The following is a 17,052-nucleotide window of genomic DNA, read 5'->3' on the forward strand; positions in this document are numbered from 1 at the left end:
GAGCTCAAAAAAATTATTTGTGTTTTTGTGTTGGCTCTAACTTTGCACAAATCTCCGGAGAGAGATCAGAACTTGAAAGGTGAACTGATTTTTCCTTTTGGGAAGTGGTTCTTTCGGCAACTGAAAGAAGCTTATGATGGGACTTACAGAGTTGATTTAAAATACTCAGTCTCTCCAAAGACATTTAGGGAGAGCTGAATTGCTAATGCTTTGCTGCCAAGCGAGTGTTGCAGCTGTTTCAATTTTTCATCAATATTGTACACGCAGCCGCAGATATTAAAACCTGTTTATAGACCATGTTGACCAAGATACGGAGCCAGATGCTCACTAGTGTTGCTCTCACTCTCTGGGCATAAGCATGTTCAGGCCTTAAGCGGAGCACAATGGCCCCAGGCAGGAGATTCTCCCCTAGGTCACCTTCTTGGACAAGAGACTATTTATAGGTACCCTGGTGCTGTGGTGGTCCCTCCCTGCCCTGCACTATTCCCATGCTCCACTCGCTGTCTTCTTTGCATGTAAGTACAGGAATAGAGAAAATAAGGAGACCAGCCTCTATTTCTGAATATCTTTAAGATAAAATAACACTGAGACCTCTAATCAGAATTCACTTCCTTAGCAGCACACAGAATCATGATACCGCATTTAATCCTCATTCAAGTAGTATTTATTGACTACCTATTTTAGACTAAGCATTGGGATAGAAAGGTGAATAAAAACACAGCTCTTACATTTAAAGTGCTCCCGGTCTTGTGGGTAGGCAGAGTTAAAATACAAAATTCTATTGTAACATAAAGAGTTAGAAAATTAATTTTTTTAAGGAAAAAACTATTCGGTTGTCCAGACATTGCTAGACATAAGGTTAATCCCAGACTGATCTTGGACACCGTCCATCCTCCTTACTTCTCGGATATGAAACTTGGAGTCAGTTCTTGATTAGTGTTATCGGCATCATGGAAACCACATCCACCAGTAAGTACAAACCATATCTACTGTTACCGGTGTGGTTCTCACTCTGGTAGAAGTATGTCCAGGCTTTCATAAGTCCTTAAGCAGCAAGAACAAATGCACGTCTCTAGCAAGGAAGTCCTTGGACCCAGCCAGTCCCCTGACTTCGCAGTCATGCTTGTCGTGGCCTGCTCTGCGGCCCCTTGAGAGCGTGTACAAGAGAGGAGGCCCACTGGTATCTGGGTCCTTGCTGCAGGCCTGCTGAAGAAAGGCATCTGTAGTCATAAATCTGTAGAGCCAGAGAGACCTTAGGAACCACCTACTCCAACTTCCTTCCAAGAGACATCTCTCAAGGGACATTCTGAATTTCAGATCAGGAAAAGCTTGGAAGCCACACACTCAGCTGGCTTATAGTTGTCATGGAATTTGGTGGCTATTTGTTACAAACAGAAACAGGATCCACAGGTTAGAACCAGCCCCTGACTAGTCTTCTTACAGAGTCTGTGGACAGTCTTGCTTTTGCCTTTCTCCTACCTCTCTGGGTGGTCTGTCTTCTCACGGGCTCCCCTCCACCATTGCCCTCTCCTTATCTCCTTCTTATCTCCTTCTTACTCTGTTCTTTCTACCAAGGGCAGCCGCATCCACCCCGCTGGCAGAGATTGCCGGCTCTCCACCCAACATTTGCACATCCCTCCTTTAGTGGAGAGCTGTTTCTGCAGAGTAGTACTTGCTAATGGCATGGGGCAGAGTGTCATGAGCTTTTCTACCCTCTCATCTCCACCTGCCACCTAGATGTCAATGCTCAAGGCACCCGTGGAAACCCAGCTGAAGATGGCAGAACCACCATCAGCCAGGTCCCTGAGTAACTACATAGGACGGGCACTGCACTCACTCTCTCCTCTTTCCCCCACACATGTCCTGACACCAGTCAGCACACTCATCTTGGACTCTACATGGTGAGAAATAAACTAACATGTTGAGCTACTGAGATGTCAGGCTTTAACTATTATAACAGCTAGTGTTACTTAACTTATACTTACAAAGCCTTCAGATTCCATCCATGCAAAACACCCTGGGTATCTCTGGGCTAGACTTTATTCCTGAGTTTCCCACCCACATATCCAGCTAGACAGCTCCATTAAGATGTCCGACAGGTCATTGAACTCGGTACGTCTAGAACTGAACAAATGATCCACCACCTTCCTTGGCTGTTCTGTTCCTCCTTCATATACCAGTGAATAGCATTTGTATGCACTTGGCCACTCAAGCCAGCAAGCTGGGAGTCGTTCTAGATTTCTCCGTTTTTCATTTCCCACATTAATCTCTCCTAAAATATCTGTCCTGTTCATCATTTTTCTCTCTCTTTATCACCATGTTCTTATCTGGTTATAATTATCTTAGCCTTACCCCGAACTCCCATCCGTCTGAGCTACCACTAGGAGTGTCTCTTTGAAATAAAGATCTGGCGATGCCTCCCTGCTCCTTAAAATCATCCCGTGGCTCTTTCTGGCTTGCAGATGAAACATCTATTTCCAGGTTTGGCACCTGGGGTTGTCTCATGGACTCCCTTCTGTTTCCCTCTCTCCCTTCTTTCTCACTCTTCTCCTGTTCCCACCTATGCTCCACCCAGAGCAAATGTCCAGAAGTCTCAAATGCCCTTACCCTCCGTGCTGGTGAAGTGTTAGTTCCTTTCCACCCAGAACATGCTGCGCTGCTCAGCCCAGGCCTCGTCTGAGTAGTCCTTTCTCATCTTTCAAACCTCAGCTCAGAAATCACCTCCCCTGGGAATCTTTGACCTCCACACCCACCCCAGAGGTCTCCCCTCTACATTTTTTCCCCTTATGCCTTGGGCCTACTTCATAGAATTTGTCCCCGTGTGGTTATTAGCAAATCTAGGAGCGCTTGTATTGTTGCCCTAGCTTCATGCTATTTGATAGTGACTTTTTTTTTTAAGATTTTATTTATTTATTTATTTGACAGAGAGAGAGCAAGAGAGCACAAACAGGGGGAGTTGCAGAGGGAGAAGCAGACTCCCCGCTGAGCAGGGAGCCCGATGTGGGGCTCGATCCCAGGACCCTGGGACCATGACCTGAGCCGAAGGCAGACACTTAACCGACTGAGCCTCCCAGGCGCCCCGATAACGACTCTTTGACAACAACCCACCTCAACCATGCCAGCTGTATATGCCCTCAACACATTTTTTTGATTGAACCTGTGCTGTCTCCTACTCCTATCTGCATAAATGGGTAGAATAATGCACATCAAGTGCTGAGGGCAATGTCTGGCATATAGGAAGCTTCCAGTCAATGTTAACAGAATAGAGCTTTTTAAAAAAATATTACTGTTATTGTTTTTATTACCATCAGTATTAATTAATGCCTTTGGCCTTAACTGATTTCACACTTCTACCAATTTTTTAATTTGGCTTTTTTCCCCCCATTTGGCTCAAAATCATGTGCTACTCATTTGTACAAAAGTAGCAATTTCCTTCTAATGGTATAAAGTGAGCAGAGTTCAAGTCAAAGGATCTGAAGGCTTGGGCTCAGATCCCACCCCTAGCACCAACTGTGTGAGCCTGAACTACGCACTTCATTACTCTGTGCCTCATTTGGGCCATTAGTGAAGCGGGGATAGAAAGAACTTCCTGACCCACTCCAGCACAATTGTCTTGAGAAACAACCTAGATTATCAATGGGAAAGCATTTTTTTAACTCTAAAAAGTGGAAAAAAGTTACTTATTAGTAGTATTTCCAATAATACAAGCACTATTAATATAAACAGTGCTTCCTCTGTTGAATGTTGCCTTTCCTCTATTTGCCATTACCACTTTCAATTATTTTCCTATTCTGTAATGAGTGGCAACACACATAAGTCATCTGTATCTCTATGAGCAAGTTCTCAATTTGGTTATCCAAGGCATCAAAATATTTCTGGTTTGAGGACTGAACACTGTACCACCTCACTGACAATGTTGTTCTAAACTGATGCTGTCCTCGAGTCTTTGAATTCACCTTCCTAGCCAATTTTGTTCCTTATTTGGCATTCCACACAGTAGGCACACCAGCTGTTGGATAAATGAATGAATGCTATTAAAGGATAGAAGCAAAGTTTTGAGTGTCCTGTGTTTTGTCAACTGCTCCCTACTTGACTTCAAACTTCTCATTTGGTAATGACGATGATGGTGATGATGATGGTGATGATGATTGACGTTTTTGAGCACTTAGGTGCCAGGTGCTTTCCTAAGCCCTTCACATTTAAGCTTCACAATAGCTTGGTCAAATGAATGCAAGAACCTGGCCCACTATAAAGGAAGCTCCATGGAATATAGACTCTCTTATCTTGTCTGTCTTACACTGCTACATTCTTAGGGACTCAGGGCAGTGCCTGGCATATATGGTAGGCACTCAGGAAATAATAGTTGAGTGAAGTGATCTGCTCTTCAGACACTTTCTTGATACTTAGGACTTTGGAGTTTTCTGTACATTTGTAATTTGATTGTGATTTCTTACTAGTAGTGGTAGTAACTGATTGTTTTATTATTAAAATTATTAATTAGCTTTATAAAATACTTATAGTTTATAAATACTTTCATTTAATTTAAAGCAACCAATGACATTTTACTACTAGAAATGCTAAAATACAATGTCTCTACCTAATGGAAAATAAAATATTGCCATTATTACAATATTGCCATAGTTTGATTTTTCCAGTGAATGATCAGCAAGCACTTTAATTAATTTAAAGATGATTGGGGCTTAAAATAATTATCATATATCAGATTCCTTTAATTGAAGGAAGACAATACCAGGAAATATTTCCCCAGGTGGCTTAGGATGAGGGAATTCTCAATTGGAAATTTACTTAACAATGTGGAAGGGTAGCTGCAAGGCTGCTTCTGGTAATGTTGGTGGCTCTAAAAAAATATATCAAAATATTTTAAATGAATTAGTAAAATCTTTTGCTATGTAATTAAAATCAGAACTGGTAAGATCCAGAGTGCCTGGGTGGCTCAGTAGGTTAAGCGTCTGTCTTCCGCTGAGGTCACGCTCCCAGCGTCCTGGGATCGAGCCCCACATCAGGCTCCCTGCTCAGCAGGGAGTCTGCTTCTCCCTCTTCTTCTGTGTGCTCTCACTCTCTCTCTCTCAAATAAATAAATCTAAAAAAAAATTAAAAAAAAAAAAGAACTGCTAAGATCCAAAAGAAGCTTTACATGTTAAAAAAGCATGAGGATTTGCATGATACAATGACTTGAGACAGTAATGACCATTACTTACTCAGCATATCCTAACCAATCAGAGAATAGTCCATATACAATTTAGGGAACACGTGGGAATGCTACAGAAGTTGGCATCTGTGGTGCTAGAGTAGGATTAAATTTCATGAAACTTCAATGAAATTTTAAAATATTATGATGTGTTAAAGACCGAACCAAATTGTATAAGCAGAATACAGTTATAATTTGTACTTAAACACTGACATCTGCAGTTGTCATTGGTTCTTAGTAGGTGAAGGGAAATGTTTCTTTAAACTCTCAGACAAATATGACTAGTCCATTTGTCATTCCAGTGTTTTCAGTACTTGAAGTATTTCAATTTTGGTTCATCAGTGTAACCTTTGGAGTTTTGCCTAATAATGACTTCAGTTGCACTGGCCTTCCAACGGATAAATTAAAATGGAAATGCATATTTTCTAATTATGTATCCAGCCCTAGTTGCATATTGGCAAGGGCGGCCACACTGAATGTTAAATTAAGTCTGCACAATAGCTAGAGTCTAGGTAACATCAGTTTCCCAAAGTCACTTTCTTAATCACGTGAAGGATAGCCAGGACTCTGATCAGTAGTATGTGGCTATATACAATCAGAAGGAAAACATTTAAACATCCCAGCATGGTATTTCCATTTAAATCTGATTACAGTGAAATAAAACTGTAGCCATTAAAGGTTTAGAAGAACTACAAATACAAGCTGTAAAAGAAGACAGATAGTAAATGAGGTAGTAAAACATTTCAGCAGGGCAAACAGTTTACAGCACTCATTCAAGTCGTCCTAAAGCAGACTGTGTAATTCACCGCAGACCCTGCACTGTTCCCTGAGCTCCACTTAAACCTGCAATTAACCTTTCACGCCTAATGAAGCTGTTTTCCTAGAAAATTAAAATATATAGTGGTGCCTGCTTTTACACAGACTTGGGAGGAGAGCATTTCAAAATGAATGACTTTTCTGAGGCTTTGTTCAAATGTAAAACGGAAGTGCTATGTTTGTATATAAAGTGAGGATGTTCTTTCCAAGGCAATTTCACTTAATGTGCAGTATTTTATTACTGTACTTATTAATTGTTCTGCATAATTGTAAAAAAACACACATCAGTAATTTTATGATTACACTGTGACCACTGGAGTCTACTAACACCACTTCGCTTTAGTAAAACTAGAGTTTTCCTGAAGATAACTCAGTTCCTAATGTTTCTCCTTGGTGGTTTTCATTGCAAATTTAATGGTTTAAAAAGATATATTTACCATGTAAATATGTAGCCCTTAGTCATTTCTATTGCTTTCTTTTTAGGGCATGTCTGCATGTGTTTATTGAGAAACAAAGTTCTTAATTTTAGGAAGAAATGCTGGGGGGTTTTTTCCCCAAGAATCTGGGTAAAGGTCTGATTTTGGTGTATCTTCTACTTATTTCCTAAATATCTGTGGTAGCTCTTGGCATCCAAACCAGTAACTACTAAATTGTGCCCGTGTTCTGAAGGAAATCTGCGTGGTCCCAAAGTAGTCCGCTTCCTTCCCAGCTTGCCCAGCTCTGAGTGGTCCAGAACAGCCACGAGTGACGTTCCACATTAGCGAGGGCTAGTTTGCAACACCACAAGGCCACGGCAAATGGAATAGGGAACAGAAGAGGGTACTTTCTTTCTTACGAGGTTTATAATCCATATTTAAATAATCTAAATGTCATAGTGTCTGGTATTTAAAAACTAAAAGTGCAAGAAGGTAAAGCTTATAATAAATATTTAAACCCCAGCATTTTTATTGAATGTACCGGCATATTTTGATGTAAATTCTGCTAGCCTGCAGCATCTGTGCATCATCTTGACATGGTAAATGAAATTCCTTTAGACCACCAGTCTAAAATAATGAATTGTTCCCCTGGTTAATTGTATTGCTTTGATAACAAGGAACTATGCTAGGCCTAGAGAACACAATAAGTGGATTTCATCAGATGATTTGTGTGATGTTTTGAAAAATGATCTTCTAGAGTGATGGAACTCAAACCACAAGCCGCGTGTACCACTGCATGGCGTCCTATTGGCAGGAAGTGCTTCCTCTATGGCCCGGGGAGTGTGGGGTCAGCACCAGAAAACCTCTACCCAGGGGACAAATTTCCCAGGGAAATCTAAACAAGGAGGAAGTGTTTGCCTCAAAGGGCAACATGGATAAATTATTTTTAAGTTGTTTTTATTTAATTGATGCATTTTAAAAAAACAACCCAGGAAAGATCTCAAGCTACCTTTATCTCTTCATCACCAGTGTGAAAGTAAACCAAGAACAATGAAATAACAAGCAAGGCTATTCAGAACTTGCTTCAGCAAGGGAGCCACCTGCCATTGCTGGCTTACGTTTCAGCAGACACTTAAAAATAGTCAAATATGTGGGATATAGTGGAAAAAAGAGAAGGCTTTAAGTATGGACCAACTGGAAGCTATTGGCACAGGAAAGCTAGAGTCAGGTTAACTAGAAATGGGGCATCCTATATGATTGGTTAGGGGTGCATATTTGCCTTTCCCTGGTTGGTCCTAAGTTGGAAGCTGGGACAAAAATTAGGGAAGTTGTCAGTTATTAATCAAGTTGGGTAGGTGGGACCCATTGTTACGGAGGTAATTGTTTGACTTCCTGGTTTGTTACTAGAGATAGCAGTCTGACTTCCCACAAACCGGACATGGCAGACTGGCTTCCTAGTCTGGTTATTGCAGATATAGGGGCTGGTTTCCTGAGCAGGTGGCTGCATCTGTGGGATGGAGTTATGTTGTTATCTGGCTATTGCCTATTTATATAGTCAGTCTCTCCCGTCAACATACACATGTTACATGCAGGGAAAGGGGAGTAATATTGGTTTTCTTAAAGAGCTACTGTCCACTTTCCTTTTTTATCAATTAAGATTCCCTACAATAAAGTATACTGAAGGGCAAGGATAGAAACTACTTTGATTTCTCAATCTTGCTCTCTTTTTTTTTTTTTTAAGATTTTATTTATTTATTTGACAGAGAGAATGAGAGAGAGAGCGCATGAGAGGGGGGAGGGTCAGAGGGAGAAGCAGACCCCCCGCCGAGCAGGGAGCCTGATGCGGGACTCGATCCCGGGACTCCAGGATCATGACCTGAGCCGAAGGCAGTCGCTTAACCGACTGAGCCACCCAGGCGCCCCAATCTTGCTCTCTTTTTTAAAGAGTCTTCCACACACTAGACACTTTGGGAAGTCTGGGACCTGCTTCCTCTTATTTATTCTTCTGTCCAGGACTTCTTGTAGGTTGAATGAGGACCTAGCAATTTCTGGGTTGTTGTGGTAGAATTCTCCATATAGCACAATATAAAGAAATGCAATAATAGTAATAAAAACTTATACCCAACAATTTGACATATACACACATGCAGTTATGATCATTATGCTGTTCATAATTAAATTACAAGATTATAAAAAAAAGTAACTCATGGGGTGCCACAAGCTGTCTAGTAGTATAAAGGACCCAAGCTTAAATCTAAGCGAAAACATCATTTGGCCCCTCCAGAGAATGAGAGTGGGCACGTGGCCCTTGGAGCGTCCTCTGGGAGGACACGTGGGGGACACTAAACATCACTGCCTGCAGGAATCCAAGGTTCCCACATACGTGTGGCCATTTATGCAGAATCTGTAAATGTAGTTGGTAGCTCCATTTCCATAGGAAAGAACAAAAATTTGTCAAATTAAAAATAAGCATGATAATGCGATTTTATTTGTAAATTAAGGACTGAAGTCTGGCTTATAGATTTACTATTTTCAACGGAATGTGTTTCCAAGCTAACAAATCATTAGCAAACCCAGGATATTTGTGAGACACTACTTTAATTAGGCCTCGGAATTCCAATACCCTGAAATACAAAGGTACGTTGGCAGTTTCAGATTAGATGCAATTGCTTGTTTGGGCAACTCAAATGGTTTGCTCCTCTCCTGACATTATAGCTTCTGTAAGGGAAACAACATTTGTAGCCAATGTAAATGCAAAAGTATTGTTTTTCAGAGCTCCTTTGGACTGGGTCATGCAGTAGTTTAATGAATAACATGATTTCATATTTAGAAGCTGTGACCATTGCAATTAGTGGAAGTGGTCTCTGTCTACATTAAAGGAGACGTATATTCTTTGTCATATTTGGCTGTCTCTGGATAAGAGGGTGCCAGGAATGAAATAACAGAAGGTTGTGAATTATGACAGAAGGATGCCAAGAGATCTGGGGAAACTTTAGGTCTGCCTGTACTGAATTTTTTGTTAGCACAACAGGGGCCTGTTAGTCTTTTTTTAAAAAAACATGTGCTTCAGCTCCCTCCCTTGAAGAAATAACAAAGTAACAATTTCCTACAGCAGAATAATGGTTGAAACATCTATGTGGGACACTTCAGAAGTTCATATGTGCTCTTCAGAGGTCAAGAAAGCAATATTTATTTAAACTTTGAACCTTTGAACTTGTGTTATCTCTAAGCAATTCAGAATAATTATTCAACATCCTAAAAGAGCAGGTTATTTAACAGCAACCCTTAAAAGGTAAATATCTAAGATTATCAGCCTAGCCAGTGATTACTATAACTTTTTAATCCTTTCCCTCCCTAGCATCGTTAATTTCTCCTTCTCCACAAATACCTTCTCTTCTGTTCTCACATGTACATAAAACTCCTTTTTCCTTTAAAAATTATATGTACTCAGATGATCCTATGTATTCACATATATCTCATCTGACCTGTTGCTTCCCCTGTATACCAGCTCACTTACCTCTTTCCAGTGCCAAATAGCTTGAACATGGGATTTATTTGTGTTGTCACATTTCCTCTCACCCCATTCCCTACTTAACTTTCTGACTTCCTTCCTCAGTTAGGTATAGAAATGACTCAAAGATCATCCAGATCTCCTTTGAGGAACTCTAATGGGCTCTGCACCCAGCCTCACTGCTGGCCCATTTGGTACTCTCCGCAGACTCCTTGAACCCTGACGTCCCTTGACTTCTACAATACTGCACCAGGCTTGTTGACCCTCTTCTTAACACTGTTTCCCTCCGTTGACATTTCTTTCTGTTCATAAACCTCTGGAGTTCTGTTCTTGCCAGGTCATATTTGAGGCTTACCTAGAAAAAATTGACCTACAGAAGTAAAATAACTCAATGGCATCTTGCATAGCTTAAGATCCAAAAGTGAGCCCTTCTTCTAAGAGCAGCATATTGAGGAGATGTCTGTAGGGCTCAGGGCTTGGTTCAGCTCAACCCAGGGTCAAGTCTCCAAGACCCGGGAGATGGGAAAGTGAACCAAAAGTCCTTTAGTCACCTCCTTAAAGCAAGCAGGCTGGTCTCTTGGTTTAGTATGGTGACTTGGCACATTTTGTTTTACTCAAGAATTATATGAGACTCAGGGTGCCGGGGTGGCTCCATCGTTAAATGTCTGCCTTCGGCTCAGGGCATGATCCCGGGGTCCTGGGATCGAGCCCCGCATCAGGCTCCCTGCTCAGCAGGAGGCCTGCTTCTCCCTCTACCACTCCCCCCTGCTTGTGTTCCCTCTCTTGCTGTGTCTCTCTCTGTCAAATAAATAAATAAAATCTTAAAAAAAAAAAGAATTATATGAGACTCAACAGAAACTAAAATGCTTCATGTATAACTACGATAAACCAGAGTATCTGGCTGGACCATTGCTTCTACAAATTTAGGAACGTCTTTACCATCCATGAACATTTTACCAAATGTTCTTGTCAATCAATAGACAAAATGATGTAACAAAACAGTATTCTTTAAATTACCTATGATAGCTAGAGATCCACTTTTGTGCTAATAGTCTGCTGATAATACTCAAGGTTTTTTTCTTATGTTTAAGAAATATCAAGCTGTCTTTTTTCCATGTCTGCTTGTGCATAACACAACTCTGCACCTGGGTGTTTTCTTACTTCTTAAAAACACTTGAAAAAAAAGAGAATGAAAAGACAGGCCACAGATTTGGAGAAGATACTTGCAAAACACATATCTGATAAAGGACTGGTATATAAAATGTAAATGAAATCTCTTAAAACTCAACAATAAGAAAACAAACAGTTCAATTAAAAGTGGGCAAAAGATCTGAACAGATACCTTACCAAAAAAAATATACATCTGACAAATAAGCATATGAAAAAGATGCTTTTATTATGGAATTGCAGATGAAAACAACCATGAGATTTAGTTACATACCTATTAGAATGGCTAAAATCCCACACACCAACACCACCAAATGCTGACAAAGATGCAGTACAATGAATGAGGAACTCTCATTCATTGCTGGTGGGAATGCAAAATAGCACAGCTTCCACGGAAGATAGTTGGGTAGTTTCTTTCAAAAAGCTAAAACCAGGTTTACCATGTGGTCCAATGATCATGTTCCCAGGTATTTGTGAATTGGAAACTTACATCTACATAAAAACTTGCACATAGATATTTATAGCTGCCTTATTTATAATTGCCAAAAATTGGAAGTAGTCAAGCTACCTTCAATAGGGGAATGGATAAACAAACTGTGGTACATCCATACAATGGAATATTATTCCAAAAAGAAATGAGCCATTGAACCAAAAAAGATATGATGGAACTTAAAGGCATATTGTTAAGTGAAATAAGACCATCTGAAAAGGCTAGGTACAATGATTCCAACTATATGACTCCAACTATATGCCGTTCTGGAAAAGGCAAAACTATCGAGACTTTTAATAAAGATCAGTGATTACTGGAGGCTCAGGGGAAGGGGAGGGATAAATTGGTAAAGCACAGGGGATTTTTAAGGCAGTGAGACTTCTCTGTGTGATACTCTAATGTTGAATATATGACATTATACATTTGTCCAAACCCTTAGAATGTACAATACAAAGAGAGAATCCTAATGTAAACTATGGACTTTGGTTGGTAATCGTGTATCGATGTTGGCTCAATTTTTCTTTAAACCTAAAACTGCTCAAAATTTCTAGAAAAATCTTAATACAACGGCTTTTTGTTCTACACACACAAAAATAATGCTAACGCTGAAAATTCTGTGTACAGCTAGAACAAACTTGTGTTCAGACATGGGAACTAAGGTGTGGGGTCATAACCACAGCTGGTTGTGATGTTTTTGTCACACACTGAATTTGATCATCCAAAGTCAGAGTCAGTTAACTGCTAGGTCCTTGTTCTTCTTCATGTGTGACATTCATATGTCTCAGTTGTAGAAACATTTTAAGTAAAGGGCAAACTACATGATAACTTCCAATAAACAGCTAAATGTTTGATGACTAAATATAAAACAATAAAAAGTAGGGTGCCAAGACACCACTGTCACTGTCCTGGAGATGTCTCACCAAATATTTGAATGATTTTCTCCTCTTCTTGCAGGCCTTGCAATTGCCAGTGCCCTAATAGATATTTCACAACAGAAGCCTTCAGATAGTAAAGACAAGACTTCAGGAGTCCGAAATCGAAAACACCACCTCTCAACACGTCAAGGAACTTGTGTCTGAGAAACAGAAACTGCTCCTGCATATTCTGAAGTGTTTTGATTTTGTAAATGGCTTCCATTAAGGCTGGTCTATGGCCTCAGTTTTTATGGAGGCAAATCTCTGTGTGGTCCCAGGGCTCAAGTACGGTTCCCTCCAAAAGGGCAATGACCCGAGTGGCCAGAGAATGTTCGTGACTTTTATGAAAGTAACAGTATTGATGGTCACGGGCAATAAAGTCAGTTTTTACGACTCTCTTAGGCTTATCATAGATAACATTAAATTACGCTGGAAAAGATGTATATTGTTTCTTAATGCAGATGAAAATATGTAATTCATATAAACCAAACTGTTTATATCCCAAGACTTTAAAGAAAGACATTTTATAATGCCTGGATGATGAGAATTGTACAGTTTTTGCCTCATAAGCAAACTTAAATCACTTGTATATGAACAGGAAATGAACAAATTGCAATGGCTTTAAATGTTGTTTTATCTCACTGTAAATGTAAAAGCAAGATTTGGGTTTAGTGGGATGTAGGGTAGTATATTTAAATATTCCACATGACCATATCATGTCCACACTCAGTTTGGGAATGTGACTATTTTCCACCTAACTGGAATGCAGACCGAAATGAGTCCATTTGGATGGATGGTATGTGCAACTTCACAGGAGGTTTATTAGAATTCTGAGTGAAAAGGACATTCCTGTCATCCTTGCCAACTGCCTAACTCATTATCAGAGCTGATAGAGCATGGAAAAACCTGTCCAGCAATCAGTTTTTCCCCTCCTTCCAAAAACCCTCCAATACCAAACCTGAAGAGAGCTGAAATGGTCATTTTACTGTGTGTAAGGTTCAGCTCTACTGTGGTAGTTTTTTTAATTGCCTCGGAATCATTGGATCAGACCTAAATGATCCATCTGCATTTCTGTAAAAACAGATCATCTTCTGTTGGCCTTCCTCTCCTAGCTGCTAGATTTTTATCTACCTTTTACAAATATCATGAAAAGTATTTTAGAGGTGACACCTCCCAAGTTTTAATATGATCCAGGTTCCTTCTTGCCAACTATCCACTTAGAATACAAGTAGAGAAGAGCTGGCAAGGGTCTATAGTATTCTTATTTCTAAGCTGAACACGTTGATGTCACAAGAGTAAGTCTTCAGTTTAAAAAATAAGTTGATCGTCGCCTACACTGAGCATATTCTTAACAATTCACAAATCCGAATCATGGCAGAAAGGAGAAATGATCTAAAAGAGCTTTCACATTGGGACATAGAATCCTATGTGGCCTCATTTTGACAACAGTTCCCTAGAACTCAGTAGCATTAACAGATCTTGTTTGAAACTCTTTTCTTCCCTTCAGGGTGACTACAGGATATATGTAGAAAGCAGTGACAGAGACATCCAGAGCTGCCTCATACAATACAGCTTCGTTCACTATGAAAGTCATTTAAATATAATTGATGTTTAGTACTATCTATGTACTTTTCATGTTCTTTGGATTTCTGGAAGGTAATGACACTTTACTGTTTACAGCTAATGCATAGTTCCTTGCATGCTATGATCGTGCCGTAGCGGAATATGACCCTATTGTGATATTCAATGTTATTTCATGATGCCATTTATACATAGTCAGCTTCATTTGATGAGGATTGAATGTAATATATAACAGGAATGATCATACAATAGGTAGTTGCATCATATATAAGATTGCTAGGTTGCATTGAGCCATGACTATCATTGTTTTGATAATTAGGCACTTGTTAACTATAGTATACATTCCTTATGTTGGCATGATCATTTTGCTATTTTCTATGCATTAAAAATAAGACTAATTCTTAGAATAATTTTATCTATAGCCTGTGGGTTTTTTGGGAGAGGGGGCGGGAGTGGAGCTGGTTGTTTTTGCCTCCCTGTGATATTTTACCTCTCAAAAAAAAAAAAAAAAGTGAGCAAAGGTTGTAAATGTCTCCTAAAAACAATCAAGTAATTTTATTAGCTTCTTTTTGGACACTTTAAATGTTGATTTTTCTCCTGGAGAAATAAATTGACAAAACCAGTGACTACAAAAATATAATCATTTAAAAATAAAATGATTGCCCTATTTGTTTTAATTGTCTAACATTTGTCATGAGAGAAGCCTTATATAACAAAAACACAAAAGCCTACAGAGTTATAGGAAGTCCATTTCAGCCATCCTTTTGGAGAGGCCAAGCAAACAGTATTACTCTGAAAAAATTGCCAAGCTTCATCCACCTCAAATCCCGCTGGGTTCCTAACACTTGAAAATTTGAATTTTAGAGAATTGCAGGACGTCATGCAATGTGAAGTTAAAGTCATACTACATCTTTCTGAGCCAAATATTGCTAACTCGGTGACTGATTATGCTTGGTAACTATTATCTTCTCAACTTATCAAAGCTTTTTACTGGCAATAAAATTCTTCACCCTCGGGTGAAGTGGATTGAAAAGACCTTAGGGATTATCACTTTGAATCTGTGTCACATTCTTTTTGTCCCCATATCCCAAACACTTTAAATTTAGATGCTCCTTTTTTTAATTAACTTTTTAAAATCAATCCACAAAAATATGCAGATACTCTTCCAGAAGTATACAGTTAAATGACTGATTCTCTTGAAAACTTTATCTTAATGGAATTGTGTACCTTTCAGTTTAGGATAACTTTGAAAAGTCCTTTAGATTTTAGGATTTCTTATTCTTCCAAGAATGAAAAGTTTTTGTTAAATAGAATGGAGTTTTAAAAAATACCTGAGGGGGGCTCCTGGGTGGCTCAGTTGGTTAGGCGTCTGACCCTTGGTTTCAGCTCAGGTCATGATCTCAGGGTCGTGAGATTGAGCCTTTGTCCAGCTCCATGCTCAGTGCGGATTCTGCTTGAGGTTCTCTCTCCCTCTGCCCCTCTCGTTCGTGCTCTCTCTGAAATAAATAAATAAATTTAAAAATTTACCTACGGACAATATTTGGGCAACTAGAGAATTCTGTTGAAAGAGATACACATACTTACAGATCAATTTAATAAATTTTAAGAGGATTGGGATTTTCATAATTGCTTTTAAGTGGAAATTTATTTTAGTGATATACATAGAAGGAGAGAGTATGCTACATACTATTGTGTTATGCTCAGCAGGAAAACCTCAACTAGGACATATTTCAGTGTGGAATCAATTCTTGCTGTACTCCCCAAGATCTCATTTTGGAGGGGTTCTGTCGGACAGAAGTCACTGTATGGCTATTGTCCTGCTGCAGAGTCATTTGGAGTGTAGACCAGCGGACAGGCCTGAGAACAGATGCTGGAACCAGCTTCGAGCTTTGTGGTGCTAGGCAAGTTTTGACCTCTAGACGCGTCCAGACTTTGCATCTGTGAGGGGAGGGTGGCGCCCACCTTGCAGAGCTGCTGTGAGCCCAGAAGGTAATAAACATAAAGCAGGTCCTCCATGCAGTGTAGCTGGTCTTGACTATCCTGGGGCTACCGGGCCACTCTTTTTCTACCAACAGTTTTATGAATCCATCTATTAATTTTTCATCCATAGCTGAAGGTCAAGTAGGTTTTTGCAGGTAAAAGTTTCATGACAATCTTTAGTTCCTATATTTCTAGGATATAGAGATTTCTAAAAATCTACTTTGATGGTCGAGTCATTAGAAGCTTTGACTCTTCCAAATATATACAGCTTTAGTAGACTATTTTTTAAATGACTGCTTGATGACCTTTAGACAAGAACATTAATTGTCACTTTCACATTCAAATTAGTCCAGAAGAAACCAGTCCTTACATTTGGTCGGCATTCACTGTACATCTTTTTGTCATTAAACATAAAACTATGACTTGAGGAGTGTTTTATATAAAAGGTTTTCAAAAATTAAAATTGATCAAATGAATGAATTCTCCCACATACACTTAAGAACAAGTCAAATTCCAAAACCCATTTGCCATTTTACTAGAGTGAGTTTGGAACATACTTGATCATAAGAACTCCCCGGGTTTGTACAGATTCCTACTCTTGCCTCTAGAGATTAAGATTCAGAAGGACTGGATTAGACCCTGAAGATGAATATGTTCAAATAAGCACCTCAGTGATTCTTACCATTAGGCAAATGAGGGAGACACTGTGCTGGGCCAAAGAGCTGCCTTTATCTACAGTTAGAAGAATTTCTTTAAATAACAAAGTTATCGCTCTAATTCAAAATGCTTTAAATGATTTTCCAGTGAATATAAGCCATTGGGTTAGTGTTGTAGCAATCTTTTCACCATAGTATACCTTTAACAGAGTAGTTTTATCAAATTTCTAAAATTAAGACTTATAACCATATCCATATATACGTACACAGGTGTGAATGCCAATGTTAGGACAGATTGTGTAAAGGTTCCAA

The 17,052-nt window shown here is 39.4% G+C and overlaps 1 protein-coding gene across 1 annotated transcript in view; it reads left to right on the top strand.

The window, feature by feature from the left end:
* Positions 1 to 14,730, top strand: part of ATRNL1 (attractin like 1) — an 804,411-nt gene extending 789,681 nt beyond the window's left edge. The window contains exon 29 of the mRNA XM_064595308.1: positions 12,564 to 14,730. Coding sequence (XP_064451378.1) covers positions 12,564 to 12,688 — 125 coding nt within the window. The 3' untranslated portion in view covers positions 12,689 to 14,730. The remainder of the gene's footprint in view (positions 1 to 12,563) is intronic.
* The last annotated feature ends 2,322 nt before the right edge of the window (positions 14,731 to 17,052 follow it).

The sequence above is a fragment of the Mirounga angustirostris genome, unplaced genomic scaffold (genome assembly GCF_029215605.1).
Source record: "Mirounga angustirostris isolate CCGP_5_RB_7025 unplaced genomic scaffold, mMirAng1.0.hap1 SCAF_6, whole genome shotgun sequence".
NCBI lineage: Eukaryota > Metazoa > Chordata > Mammalia > Carnivora > Phocidae > Mirounga > Mirounga angustirostris.